We start from the raw sequence: 15,362 nt of genomic DNA, 5'->3' as shown, positions 1-15,362 counted from the left end.
AGAAAGTGAGTTAAAGTCCTGTGCTCTGCTGGCATCAGGATCTTTACATCCTCGTTATGACGAATTGGACTTTCATTCCAAGTGTGAAATAAGCTAACCAAAGAAGAAAAAGCAAAGAGTAGAATATGGCTCTTCAAGTAATGCAAGTGATACACAGTCCCCCAAGTTTTCTAGCCTGAAAAAGAAACAAACTTGTCAAACATACATTAAAGATAAGACAAACGCCATTCACACACAAATTAAAAACAAAAACAGCAAGCTCTTGTCAACATCTGGAAGAGTTTCGGAAATTCCACTTTATGTGAAAGATGAAGCACTTATAGGAAAAGTAGAAAACAAAACCCAGAAAACCCAGCAAAAGCTGAAAAGAAAACTTAGAAACTCTGAGGCTACGGAAACGAAGTGGTCAGTTGAAAAAGGAAAGACAGGTGGTAATGAAGAAGACAGAAGCCCTGTAAAGAAGCTGAGGCTAAAGATAAGTTCCACAAGCGATACATCTTCAATGGCACATTCTAAAAACTGCATTCCAATATCGGATAAACCTCTTGAAACAGAAATCGTGCCAGATAATTCTACTTGTATAACGGAAGTAGATTTGTCTAATATTTGTTCAATCAAAGTTTAGCATGAATGGGAAATTATATATTTTATATACCCAAAAATATCGTAGGAATTTGCCAGTGAGAAATGGGTTGAATTTGTTTACCTTTTAAGTTTCTTTTGGAAGAGATTAAACTTTGTTGCTTATGGTTTCTTTTTTCAATTTGAAGTGTTTCTTTTAAAAGAATCTTTTCATAGGTGATGTTTTGCATCAAAAACTCTTCTTAGGAAGTTTCTCGGAGTGTTTAGATAGCATTGAGCTGGTAAACAGTTAAAAGAGCAAAAAAAAAGCTCATATCTGCAAAAATCTGCAACTTTGTATTTTTTGTCAGAAGAAAAATAGACGAATATCGAAGTTAGTTACGTAAGTTAATTTGTAAAGACATCCATTTAGCAAAAGAAAATTAAAATTTTTATGCAAATAAAAGCTGTATTAACTAAAAAACTATCAGAAATTAAATAAAAAAAAAACAAGTTTTTAAAACTGAAAGTAAGGAACGTCATTAAAACGAACAGAAATTATTCCCTATATGAAAGGGACTGCCCCCTCCTCAACGCCTCGCTCTTTACACTAAAGTTTGACCCTGTCTCGCAACTTTATTTTTTAAAACAATAATTTACTAAAATAAATTATTACTTTACTAAAATAAATTATTACTTTACTAAAATAAATTATTACTTTACTAAAATAAATTATTACTTTACTAAAATAAATTATTACTTTACTAAAATAAATTATTACTATACTAAAATAAATTATTACTTTACTAAAATAAATTATTACTTTACTAAAATAAATTATTGCTTTACTAAAATAAATTATTACTTTACTAAAATAAATTATTACTATACTAAAATAAATTATTACTTTACTAAAATAAATTATTACTTTACTAAAATAAATTATTACTTTACTAAAATGAATAATTACTTTACTAAAATAAATAATTACTCTACTAAAATAAATAATTACTTTGCTAAAATAAATTATTACTTTACTAAAATAAATTATTACTTTACTAAAATAAATTATTACTTTACTAAAATAAATTATTACTTTACTAAAATAAATTATTACTTTACTAAAATAAATTATTACTTTACTAAAATAAATTATTACTTTACTAAAATAAATTATTACTTTACTAAAATAAATTATTACTTTACTAAAATAAATTATTACTTTACTAAAATAAATAATTACTTTACTAAAATAAATTATTACCTCCAATTCGCCAATCCCATTACCCCTGTTTTTTTGCAAAGGTTAATCAAACATCTCCGATTGTAAAAGCATTAAAAATTTTTCCAATCACTAATTACCCCTTTTTGCAAATGCTAAATAATTCTGATTATAGTGTCCAATTTTTTGTCTGCTTTTCAAAATGTTCGTATTTGTTTAGAATGAAGTGTTTTTTATAGCAGATACCCCCGTGCAACTGAGCCCCCCATGTAACTGAACCCCTGTATAACCGAAACCCCGTACAACTGAACCTCCGTGCTACTCGACCCCATTTAACTAATCCCCGTGTAACTGAATCCGTATGTAACTGAACCCTCGTGCAAGTCAACCCTCGTGCAACTCAACTCCCTCAAAACACTTTTCAGCCATTTCTTGTTAATTTTTTTATTTCTAAACTATTTAAAATTGACAACACTGTGCAAATTATCACTTGTGTATTATACAGTACACATTCATTCCATCTCCTCCAAAACACTTTTCGGTCATTTCTTGTTAAAATTATCCAATCGGTAATGACGGCTTTTTTTTTCTCCACCTCCAAATGTTCATTTAGTCATTGCCCAGTTAACACTAAGATGTAAATTGAGTAATCCTCTCGCAATTACAAACCAAACCAGATTATACCCACTTAACCAGATCAAAAATGGCGGTCACACTAACTTGATTAGTAATTGGACTTTCAGTCCTACATTCACGGGTTTCTGCAAAGTGCTATGGACTTCATTGAAAAAATACCAGTTTAAAAAAAAAAAATAAAAATAAACATGTATCCATGAGTTTGACCTCCAAAAAATCGATGTCACAATAGAAAACCCGTCTCTTTGAAAGGTGTAACTCCCTGTAGAAATGTTTACCTACCAGAAAAACCTGTTTGGTACGGGGGCGTCGTAGAAATGGAACCTACTACTCTACTTACAGAAGTTTTCAGGAGGTTTTTTTTCTGGTAGTGGGAGGGAAGGGTGGGTCGGTGGTTATGTTGGAGGATCTGTTCATGAAGGAAGTTTTCATGGGGGAAGGGAAATTGCCATGAAGGGGGCGCCGGACTTGCCAGCATTATTTATTGGTTATTGGAAAGTATACAGCCATTTTCAGGAAGAATTTTTTCTGGAGGGGTGGGGGGGGGCTAGAGGAGGGGGTTACTCTGGAGAATATTTCCGTGGAGGATGTTTCTTTGGGGTAAGGGACATTTCTATGAAGGGGGCGCCGGAATTCCAAGCATTATTTAAAAAACGATCAGAAATTAAATAAAAAAAAACAAGTTTATTCAACTGAAATGTAAGAAGGAATATTAGAACTTAAAACGAACAGAAATTATAACGTATGTGAGGGGGTTCTCCCCCAAGTCAATACCTCGCTCTTTACGCTACAGTTTTTTTTAGTGCTTTCAAAAGAGCTATCTATTCTAATTAAACGGCCTTTGTGATTCAGAGGTTTGTGAATCAAATTTTTTTTAACTTTTAACGTAAAGAGCGTGGTATTGACTAAGGGGAGAACCCCCTCATATACATAATAACATATACGTAATAAAAAAAAAACAATAAAAAAACATGCGATACGGCTCAATAGTAATCGAAACTTTTAAAAACGGAATTATGATGTCAATAAATGTATCAAAAGAATGTGTTTATAATGCTGATTCTAAATTTATAAATTTTATTAAGTTTAGTATTACTCATCAAAGGCTACGAGCCTGAGAAAATTTACTCGATTTTTTAAAGAGGGGGAAACATCTCCTACAAGTGAAAGAATTTTAATGAAAATCACACCGTCAGATTCAGCGTATCAGAAAACCCTATTACATAGGTTTCAAGCTCATATCTGCAAAAATCTGCAACTTTGTATTTTTTGCCAGAAGAAAAATATACGAATATATAAATTAGTTACGTAATTTAATTTTTAAAGAAATCCATTTAGAAAAATAAAATTAAATTTTTTATGAAAATAAAAGCTTCATTAAATAAAAAACGATAAGAAATTAAATAAAAAAAAACGAGTTTTTTAAACTGACAGTAGGGAGCGACATTAAAACTTAAAACGAACAGAAATTATTCCGTATATGAAAGGGGCTGTCCCATCCTCAACGCCTCGCGATTTAAGCTAAAGTTTTACTCTGTCTCACAAAATATTTTTTTAAAACAATAAAAAACTTTAGCGTAAAAAGCGAGGCGTTGTGGAGTGGACAGCCCCTTTCATATACGGAATAATTACATTTCAACTGAAATGTAAGAAGGAATTTTAGAACTTAAAACGAACAGAGATTATAACGTATGTGAGGGGGTTCTCCCCAAGTCAATACCTCGCTCTTTACGCTACAGTTTCTTTTTAGTGCTTTCAAAAGAGCTATCTGTTCTAATTAAACGGCCTGTGTGATTCAGGGGTTTGGGGCTGTCCCCTCCGCAACGCCACGCTCTTTACGCTTAAGTTTGTATCTGTCTCACAAATTTACTTTTAAAAAAAATAAAAAAATTAAGCGTAAATAACGCAGCGTTGAGGAGGGGACAGCCCCTTTCATATACGGAATAATTACATTTCAACTGAAATGTAAGAAGGAATATTAGAACTTAAAACGAACAGAAATTATAACGTATGTGAGGGGGTTCTCCCCCAAGTCAATACCTCGCTCTTTACGCTACAGTTTTTTTTCGTGCTTTCAAAAGAGCTCTCTATTCTAAATAAACGGCCTTCGTGATTCTGGGGTTTGTGAATCAAATTTTTTTTTAACTTTTAAAGTAAAGAGCGTGGTATTGAATAGGGGGAGAACCCCCTTATATGCGTAATAACTTACACGTAATAAAAAAAAAACAATAAAAAAATAAGCGATACGGCTCAATAGTAATCGAAACTTTTAAAAACGGAATTTTGATGTCAATAAATGTATCAAAAGAATGTATTTATAACGTTGATTCTAAATATATAGATTTTATTAATTTTAGTATTACTCATCAAAGGCTACGAGACTGAGAAAATTTACTCTAATTTTCAAAGAGGGAGGAAAGATCCCCTACAACTGAAAGGATTTTAATGAAAATCACACCGTCAGATTCAGCGTATCAGAAAACCCTATTACATAGGTTTCAAGCTCATAGCTGCAAAAATCTGCAACTTTGTATTTTTTGCCAGAAGAAAAATATACGAATATAGAAGTTAGTTACGTAAGTTAATTTGTAAAGACATCAATTTAGCAAAAGAAAAGTAAAATTTTTATGCAAATAAAAGCTGCATTAACTAAAAAACAATCAGAAATTAAATTAAAAAAAAACAAGTTTTTTAAAATGAAAGTAAGGAGCGACATTAAAACTTAAAACGAACAGAAATTATTCCGTATATGAAAGGGGCTGCCCCCTCCTCAACGCCTCGCTCTTTACGCTAAATTTTAACCCTTTCTCACAACTCTATTAAAAAAAAAAATAAAAAACTTTAGTGTAAAGAGCGAAGCGTTGAGGAGGGGACAGCCCCCTTCATATACGGAATAATTTCTGTTTGTGTTAAGTTTTAATGTCGTTCCTTACTTTCAGTTTAAAAAACTTGTTTTTTTTATTTAATTTAATACAAAACCAGCTGCTAACCTCATTTCCTACCTTAACCGCAGCAGTGTTATTCTCGTACATAGCACTAATCACTTTAATGTATTTGTCTGGTATACCATACAAGGATAAAACCTTTACCAAACCTCTTCTATCAACAGGATCGAACGCTTGCTCATAATTTATAAAATTGAAGACCAAAGGTGTTTGAAAACTTAGGCACTTCTCAATTATTAACCTAAGAGTGAAAATTTGGTCAACACATCCTCTACCTTTTCTAAAACCGCACTGCTCTTCTCTTAAAACTTTGTCTACGGCATCTCTCAGTCTAAAAAGTATCATATTACTAAGCAATTTGCTACCTACAGAGACCAGACTAATGCCGCGATAATTACCACACTCACTTTTATCACCTTTTTTATAAAGTGGCTTAATTAAGGTTTTCCTAAAATCGTTAGGTACTTCCCCTTTTTCAAAAATCATATTCATAATCTTCAATGACTTATTTCTAACCTCAGAGCCACCATATTTAAGAAACACATTTACTACCCTATCAGCACCTGGAGCCTTATTATTCTTTAATCCTTTTAGCACTGTTGCTAATTCCTCCTCACAAAACAAATCTTCCTTCACATCCAAGGTATCACAAACTTTTTCATTTTCCTCTATATTTTTTCCTGCAACTCTATCTAGGTTAAGCAAGTTCTCAAAATGTTCGGCCTATCTCGCTTTAGCTTTTTCCTTATCGCTAATTGCCACCCCATTCCTATCTTTAACTGGGACAAGTCCGGATTGGTTACTACCTCTCAATTTGTTAACGTGCCAGTACAATATTTTACTATTATGCCGTCTAGCTGCATCTTCTAAATCCTCGGCAATTTTATCCATGGCCTCTACTTCACACCTCCTTAGTTCATATTTCAATGCTTTCTCCACTTTCCTTACATTTCTTTTGTTTTCATGCGATCTATCACTCAGATAATTCTTGTACAAGTCCTTTCTCCTTTCTATTAAACATAAATCTTTTTAACTAATATTCTTAGCTGCAGTTCTAGCTTTCTTCCCTAATACACCTTCAGCAACTTCACAAATTATTTTTCTAAAATTATTCCAACCATCTTCCACATTATAAAATTTTAAACTCTCAAGTTTAGTATTCAACTGTTCCTGGAAAGTTTTCTCTCAAATTCTCATCCTGGAGTCTACTAACATCATAACTTCCCGGGAGGTAATTACCCTTCCGATATTTCAGCTTTAAATTAAACCTTGACACTACTAGATGGTGATCTTTACTTTTAACATCAATAACAGCACTCCTATATACCCTAGTATCTTGTATTGATCCTGCCAGTCTTCGGTTTACTATAACATAATCAATAAGGTTTGCTGTCTTACCATCACGTGAAGACCATGTTAACTTATGAGCAATTTTATGACCAAATACCGTATTGGTTATAACTAGATTGTTATACCTACAAAATTGCAAAAGTCTGTATCCATTAGTGTTTTCTTTTCCTACACCAAATTTACCATCTATCCTTATTTCTACCAACCTGGGCGTTAAAATCTCCCAGTAATAACATCATATTTCTACCTGGGACCTTGTCTATTTGCTCCTGTAACTGTAAGTAAAATTCATCTGAGTCGCTAGTATCTCCATCAATCGGTTCTACAGGGGCGTATACTACTATAACTGATGCCCTGAACTTTTTAGTCATAAAATGAGCAATTCGTATTCTATTATTAATACCTTCCCAGCCTAAACAAGACTTAGCAGCTTCCTTATTCATCATGAGCCCTGCTCCCTGTCTGTGTACCCCATCCTTCCTGCCTGAGTAAACAAATTCTATATCACCTATTTTCATGCTTCCTACCCCAGGGATATGATTTTCTGAAACTCCGAATAATTCCAGTTAGAATCGTCTGAGTTCGTCAGTCAAAATGTCAATACGATAGTCATTTTTTAATGTCGTAACATTCCAAGTTCCAATTTTCATGTTCTTTAAATCATTGAAATTTTTTTCTCCTAAGGAAAAGCAATTATACCGGATACCAGTGCAGGACGGGGATCACATATCTTCTCAAGTCTACACCGAAGTACTAAAGCCGGCTTATAACCGGACAGCAAGAAGTCCCTGGGGCCTTCATCAATGGAGGCTTTGTGCAATCCTGGGCCCATCTTGGTCACAACATGGTTTTCAGCACTTGGCAATGCTCTTCTATCAACAAGAGTCGAAATCCTGCACAGACAATCTCAAGCCTATTACCTCCGACTCATTATATTTTCATGTCTACAAATATTACGCTACTACGGGGAGGCAACCTGTAATAGATAAATTAGCTAGGAAGAGGTTTTTCAGCCCAAAGACACCCATCAAAACATACCAATCCCAGAAGAATTGTCCATTAGTCAGAATCCCGTGCGAATGCTGTGTCGTTTACTAGGCTATAATTTTCTCGTGGGGCGCCACTCCTCAAGTGGGAATAGAGTTGACCGCAAGGTCCCCAGTCTTGCAGGTACCCCGAAAAGGTCGAGGCAGCCCTTTGCAGAGGCAGTTGTCCATAGATCTGGATCTTACGCCCTGCCACAGTTGTCCTCCTATAGAGGATCCTCCCGCGATGGTGTTCTGCATCACCGTGCAATTTAACCCATTACTGGGGGAAGTTTTGCAACTCATGGAACTTGTGGACAAACCAGTGGGCCCTTTTGAGTGTACATTTGAGGGGCCTTCTTCCTCCTCCGCCTGTATTTATGACCCCGGGCAAGGGTGCCCCAGTTTCTATTATAGACCCCCAGGGACAAGGTCCCCCCTTGGTCCGTGCCTCCTATGGTGGTACCCTACATATCTGTAGGGCGTTCCCCTATCACCACCTGGGGACACGCTGAATTGCCTGGGGGAGGCCAGATAAACGGATCACTTTTGTTTTGCAAAGGCCATAACTCAGTGACATATTTAACTTACTACTTATAAATATACATAACTCACTGACTAGGCCTATATAAGTTATATACAGAAATATATAACTCAGTGACATATTTAACCTACTACTTATAAATATGTGTAACTCACTGACTAGGCCTTTATAAGTTATATACAGAAATATATAACTGACTGACATATTTAGCCTACTACTTATAAATATGTGTAACTCACTGACTAGGCATATAAGTTATATACAGAAATATATAACTCAGTGACATATTTAGCCTACTACTTAAAATATGTGTAACTCACTGACTAGGCCTATATAAGTTATATACAGAAATATTTAACTCAGTTACATATTTAGCCTACTACTTATAAATATGTGTAACTCACTGACTAGACCTATCTAAGTTATATACAGAAATATATAACTGAGTGACATATTTAGCCTACTACTTATAAATATGTGTAACTCACTGACTAGGTCTATATAAGTTATATACAGAAATATATAACTGAGTGACATATTTAGCCTACCACTTATAAATATGTGTAAGTCAATGATTAGCTATATAAGTTATATACAGAAATGTATAACTCAGTGACATATTTAACCTACTACTTATAAATATACATAACTCACTGACTAGGCCTATATAAGTTATATACAGAAATATATAACTCAGTAACATATTTAACCTGCTACTTATAAATATGTGTAACTCACTGACTAGGCCTATCTAAGTTATATACAGAAATATATAACTGAGTGACATATTTAACCTGCTACTTATAAATATGTGTAACTCACTGACTAGGCCTATATAAGTTATATACAGAAATATATAACTCAGTGACATATTTAGCCTACTACTTATAAATACGTGTAACTCACTGACTAGGCCTGTATAAGTTACATACAGAAATATATAACTCAGTGACATATTTATCCTACTACTTATAAATATGTGTAACTCATTGACTAGACCTATATAAGTTATATAGAGAATTATATAAATCAATGACATTTTTAGCCAACTACTTATAAATATGTGTAAATAACTTACTTGGCCTTTATAAGTTATATACAGAAATATATAACTCATTGACATATTTAGCCTACTACTTATAAATATGTGTAACTCACTGACTAGGCCTATATAAGTTATATACAGAATTGTAACAGTTTGTAAAAACTGAAAGCATTTCATGGGGATTGTTCTTATACACAATTAAAAAACATTTAATTTGTAACTTATTGTTTCTTTTTCTAGAATTATTCTATAAAATCTATCCACACTACAGTTTTCCATCCGATTTATCTCCTAAGCAATACTTAACTAAATACTAAACAATACTTAACAATACTAAAACGCCAATGACGCAGTAGGCTTTAGGCTTCTGCAGTGAGGCGATATCCAAACTCTTGTTTGTAGTTATTTTTATTCGATTCAAACTTGATTTGCATATTCAATTTAAGTTTCACTCGTTTTAAGATTTATTTATTCATTTACATTAATATATATTATATGTTTGTTCGCATCGATTGTTATTTAATTTCTGTTCGTTTTAAGTTTCATTTATACTTTAATAGCAAAATATTTGTTTCCGTTTTAAGCTTGATTTGTATATTCAATTTAAGCATTACTCGCTTTAAGATTTATTTATTCATTTATAATATAAATCGTTGGATGTTTTTTGCTATGATTGTTTATTTAATTTCTGTTCATTTTAGGTTTAATTTATTCTTTAATAGTAATTTCTGGTCGTGTTGAGTTTGAATTTTAACAGTTGTTTGTATCTACTGAGCTTGAGTTTAAAATGACCTTTACTTTTCTTTGAAAAACTTATTTTTCGGGCAGTTTTTTTTAGTTAATTTTTGTTCGTTTTTGATTGCAAAAAGTTTCAATGACAGGGGGGGGGGTGCTGACGGTCCAATTATTCTTGACTTTAAAAAATAGATCTAGAACTTTCAATTAAAATCGAATGAGGCTTTTTCCAAAGTCTATACGATTAACTCTTTGATAAAAACCTTATATATGGACAATAAACAGCTTGCATAACTTGTTGACAGTGATTGACAACAATGAATTGATTGAAAAAATAGCTTCAATAAGGGGGTTTAGACCATTTCACTTGCTGAGACAAAGGGATCACGACTGTTTGGAATTGACCTTAATATGATTTTGTGTGTCAAAGCAATTTTACATCTATCTCAGAGTATGTATTTTAACCTTATAATTGGATAATTATAAAAGATTTCCTAAGTATTCTTCCCATACAAAACCCCTTCCCATAAGTTAAAAACCCCCTTTAATAAGTTATGGCCCAGGGAATAACTTACAACGCCTACCCCCGGGCCCTGGTGGGCTGTGTCGACACCGGAGTTTTTATTATCACAACGTTGAACTATTTTAACAAAATGTCAATCTCAAAATTTTTATCTGATGCATTTAGGGCGTGGAGGAGGGGGGGGGGGCTAGTCACCCTCCACTTTTGACTCTTAAAAGGTGAACAAGAACTTTCAATTTTCATTCAAATGAGACCTCTCCAAAGTTTATACAACCATCCCTTCCATAAGAAATGATGGGAAGGATTCGGAGAATCCTTAAATTACAATTTTTACCCTGAGGGCTGTGGGGGAGTTGTCATCCTCACAGACCTAATTTCCAGAACTTAAAACTACGTTAAATAAAATGGCTGTCTCAAAATTTTGATTGGATGTGTTTGGGGAAAAGGTGGGCGTGAGAGGGGGATTAGTTGCCCTCAAATCACTTTCGACTATTAAAAAGGGCACTAGCCCTTTGAATTTCCAATCGAATGAGCCTTTTTTGAAGTTTTTACGACACCGCCTTCTATAAAAACCTCATATGCCCCCAGGGCACAACTTAAAACCCTTGCCCTGAGAGTTGTGGGGGATTGTCCTCCTTAAAAATATATTTTCTATCTGGAAATCAACTATGCTGAACAAAATGGTTATCTCAAAATTTTGATTGGATGTGTTTGGCGGAATGATGGGCGTGGGGGGTCTAGTTGCCCTCCAATGACTTTCGACTATTAAAAAAGGCACTATCCCTTTGAATTTCCAATCGAATGAGTCTTTTTTGAAGTTTCTACGACAACGCCTTCTATAAAAACCTTATATGCCCCCCGGTAATATCTTAAAACACTTGCCCTGAAGGTTGTGGGGGAGTGTCCTCCTCAAAAACATATTTTATATCCGGAAATCAACTACGCTGAACAAAATGACTATCTCAAAATGTTGATGGGATGTGTTTGGGGGAATGACAGGCGACGGGGGGGGGCTAGTTGCATTCCAGTCACTTTCGACAATTAAAAAGTGCAATAGCCCTTTAATTTCCAATTGAATGAGCCTGTTTTGAAGTTTCTACGACAACTCCTTCTATAAAAAAACCTTATATGCCCCCAGGGGATATCTTGAAACCCTTGCTCTGCGGGTTGTGGGGGAGTGTCCTCCTCAAAAACGTATTTTCTATCTGGAATCAACGACGCTGAACAAAATGTTTATCTCAAAATTTTGATTGGATGTGTTTGGGGAAATGATCGGTGTGGGGGGGGGGCTAGTTGAACTCCAATCACTTTTGACTATTAAAAGGGCACTAGCCCTTTAATTTCCAATCGAATGAGCCAGTTTGAAGTTTCTACGACAACGCCTTCTATATAAACCTTATATGCCCCCAGGGCATAACTTGAAACCCTTGCCCTGAGGGTCCTCCTCAAAAATATATTTTCTATCTGGAAATCAACTACGCTGAACAAAATGGCTCTCTCAAAATTTTGATTGGATGTGTTTGTGGGAATAATGGGCGTGAGGGGGGGGGGGGCGAGTTGCCCTTCAATCACTTTCGACTATTAAAAAGGGCGCTAGATTTTTGAATTTCCAATCGAATGAGCCTTTTTTGAAGTTTCTACGACAACGCCTTCTGTAAAAACCTTATATGCCCCCAGGGTATAAATTAAAACCCTTCCCCTGAGGGTTGTTGGGGAGTGTCCTCCTCAAAATATATTCTATCTGGAAATCAACTACGCTGAACAAAATGGCAATCTCAAAATTTTGATTGGATGTGTTTGGGGAAATGAATTCTTAAATTACAACTCTTGCCCTGAGGGCTGTGGGGGAGTAGTCATCCTCAAAGACCTAATTTCCAGAACTTAAAACTACGTTTAATAAAACGGATGTCTCAAAATTTTGATTGGATGTGTTTGGGGAAAAGGTGGGCGTGAGAGGGAGGTTAGTTGCCCTCAAATCACTTTCGACTATTAAAAAGGGCACTAGCACTTTGACTTTCCAATCGAAAGAGCCTTTTTTGAAGTTTCTTACGACAACGCCTTCTATAAAACCTTATAAGCCCCCAGGGCATAACTTAAAACCCTTGCCCTGAGAGTTGTGGGGGATTTTCCTACTCAAAAATATATATTCTTTCTGGAAATTAACTACGCTGAACAAAGTGGCTATCTCAGAATTTAGATTGGATGTGTTTGGGGGAATGATGGGCGTGGGGGGAGGCTAGTTGCCCTCCAATCACTTTCGACTATTAAAAAGGGCACTAGCCCTTTAATTTCCAATCGAATGAGCCTGTTTTGAAGTTTTTTACGACAACGCCTTCTATAAAAACATTATATGCCCCCAGGGCATGAATTAAAACCCTTGCCCTGAGGATTGTGTGGGAGTGTCCTCCTCAAAAATATATTTTCTATGTAGAAAGCCACTACGCTGAACAAATGGCTATTTCAAAATTTTGATTGGATGTATTTGGGGAAATCATGGGCTTGGGGAGGAGGGGGGCTAGTTGCACTTCAATCACTTTCTACTATTAAAAAAGGATCTAGTCCTTTAATGTCCAGTCGAATGAGCCTGATTTGAAGTTTCTAAGACAAAGCCTTCTATAGAAACCTTATATGTCCCCAAGGCATAACTGAAAACCCTTGCCCTGAGGGTTGTGGGGGAGTGTCCTCCTCAAAAATATAATTTCTATTTGGAAATAAACTATGCTGAACAAAATGGCTATCTCAAAATTTTGATTCGATGTTTTTGGGAAAAATGATGGGCGTGGGGGGGGGGGGTTAGTTACACTCCAATCACTTTCGACTATTAAAAAGGGCACTAGTCCTTTAATTTCCAATCGATTGAGCCTGTTTTGAAGTTTCTACGACAACGCCTTCTATAAAAACCTTATATGCCCCCAGGGCATAACTTAAAACCCTTGCTCTAAGGGTTGTGTGTGAGTGTTATCCTAAAAAATACATTTTCTATCTGGAAATCAACTACGCTGAATATAATGAATGTCTCCACACTTTTATTGGAAGTGTTCGGGGAAATGTTTGGCTTGGGGGGGGATAGTTACCCTCCAATCACTTTCGACTATTAAAAAGGGCACTAGAAATCTCGATTTCCAATCGAATGAGCCCCCTTTTAAGATTCTAAGACGACCCCTTCCATATGAAGTACCTCTGGGAAAAAAAATAATTAATTAAATAATAATAAAACATTGGAGCCGTATGGCCTTTACTATAGGCAACGCTACAGTGTTGCCTCTGATCTTCTTTTTTTCGGGCCACACCAACCATTAACATAACAAATTGATTATTTGGTGAAACAATTTTCCATTTAAAAGATTCAAAATTGCCTTTTTTAGGATGCCAATAAGGCAAGCACTTGGTCGTTCGGGCCGAACCCATGCTTCTATCCTGCGATTAAAATGTTTTGACTCAGAGCCAAATACATTTCCAATACTCTCTTAGTATTCACTTTTCGGGGCATGGTTGACATGCCCCATAAAATAACAAGGGAGAAATATAGCTTTTTACTTAGCAGTCTACTGCTATTGCTTACACTATGAAGACACAAGGGCTGCAGTAAGATATTTTTGCTTGTCAATTTTATACCCCTTGAAAAAGCCAAAAAGAAGTCTGACAGCAAAGCTTGACTAGAAACTTAGAAACTCATTTTTGAAATATTAGTGAGGGTAGCACCTCCTGCTCAGCATTTTCATTACAAGATTATGACGAAAAGATTGCTACACCTGTTTTTCATTTTATCAAGTTATGTGTATGTATAATTTGTAGTAACATCTTAGGGGGTAGAGGGGAGGTGATAGTACGTCGCATATCATTTACATGCCTATAACACGTGCAATCTTCTCGGGAAGGAGAAACCCAAAAAGGCCGTGTGGGTAGGGGTGTAGGGATGGTGGTGCTCAGAGAATAGTTTTATATTATTTATATTATGGATTGCTTGGAAAAGGATATTATATTTACACATTTATATTTATATATTGATTAGTAAAAGTTGGATTTTAGTGAAAACCTGATGTAAAAATAATCGGTTTAAGGCTAGTTTTTTTCCAATCAACATAAAATAATCCAATGATATGGTGCGAGAAGACGAAGTTATTCGTACTTTCTGGCTTACTTCTCAGCTTTGATTTATTTACGCCAGTTCAGGACATGCAGAACCATAAATATGAGCAAACAGCCATGTACTGATGATTTTTTTTGGAGGAGGACATTTGAATAAACATGAAAGCTATATGTCAAAATTAGTGAAGTTTGTGACAAGTCGTAAGTCCTAAAATTTAACGAAAGGGGCAGGCGACTGAAATTAAATAGCCCTACTTTTTCAAATCTGATTGCTTCTCTTTTGCTGCTGTATGCAACTATAATTCAGTAGAAGGAACAGAAAGTATTTGAGCAAGAATATCTTTTACAAGTAAACCCTCTGCTTCTTTGTGCACTTACCATCATCGTAGTCTGGAGGTAAGATGCGATCCATCTGTGTAAGAGATCTTCCCATATTAGGTGCCTTTAAATTGTTGCAGCTTCCATCTGCACTGCGATACCTATTGTAGTAACACTCCGGCTCTAGCAGACATGTATTTGCTAAGGCCGATCCTTCGACTTTAATTGTCTGTGTTACTTTACCAGCCATATCGTTGGATAAGTTTAGCCTGCAAAAAAATATCAAGCTTTTAGTTTTCCTTTATCTCATTGTTTTTTTTTTTTTTTTTTTTTTTTTTTTTTTTTTTTTTTTGCACCTGTTGCTACAGT

The 15,362-nt window shown here is 35.0% G+C and overlaps 1 protein-coding gene across 1 annotated transcript in view; it reads right to left on the bottom strand.

Moving 5' to 3' along the window:
* LOC148949024 (chorion peroxidase-like) overlaps positions 1-15,258 on the bottom strand; it is a 244,987-nt gene extending 229,729 nt beyond the window's left edge. The window contains exon 1 of the mRNA XM_089094180.1: positions 15,054-15,258. Coding sequence (XP_088950306.1) covers positions 15,054-15,243 — 190 coding nt within the window. The 5' untranslated portion in view covers positions 15,244-15,258. The remainder of the gene's footprint in view (positions 1-15,053) is intronic.
* Between the last annotated feature and the right edge of the window lie 104 nt (positions 15,259-15,362).

The sequence above is a fragment of the Artemia sp. Qi Xiang Cuo genome, chromosome 9, assembly GCF_049724085.1.
Source record: "Artemia sp. Qi Xiang Cuo chromosome 9, ASM4972408v1, whole genome shotgun sequence".
NCBI lineage: Eukaryota > Metazoa > Arthropoda > Branchiopoda > Anostraca > Artemiidae > Artemia > Artemia sp. Qi Xiang Cuo.
This window is presented reverse-complemented; position numbering and strand designations above follow the sequence as displayed.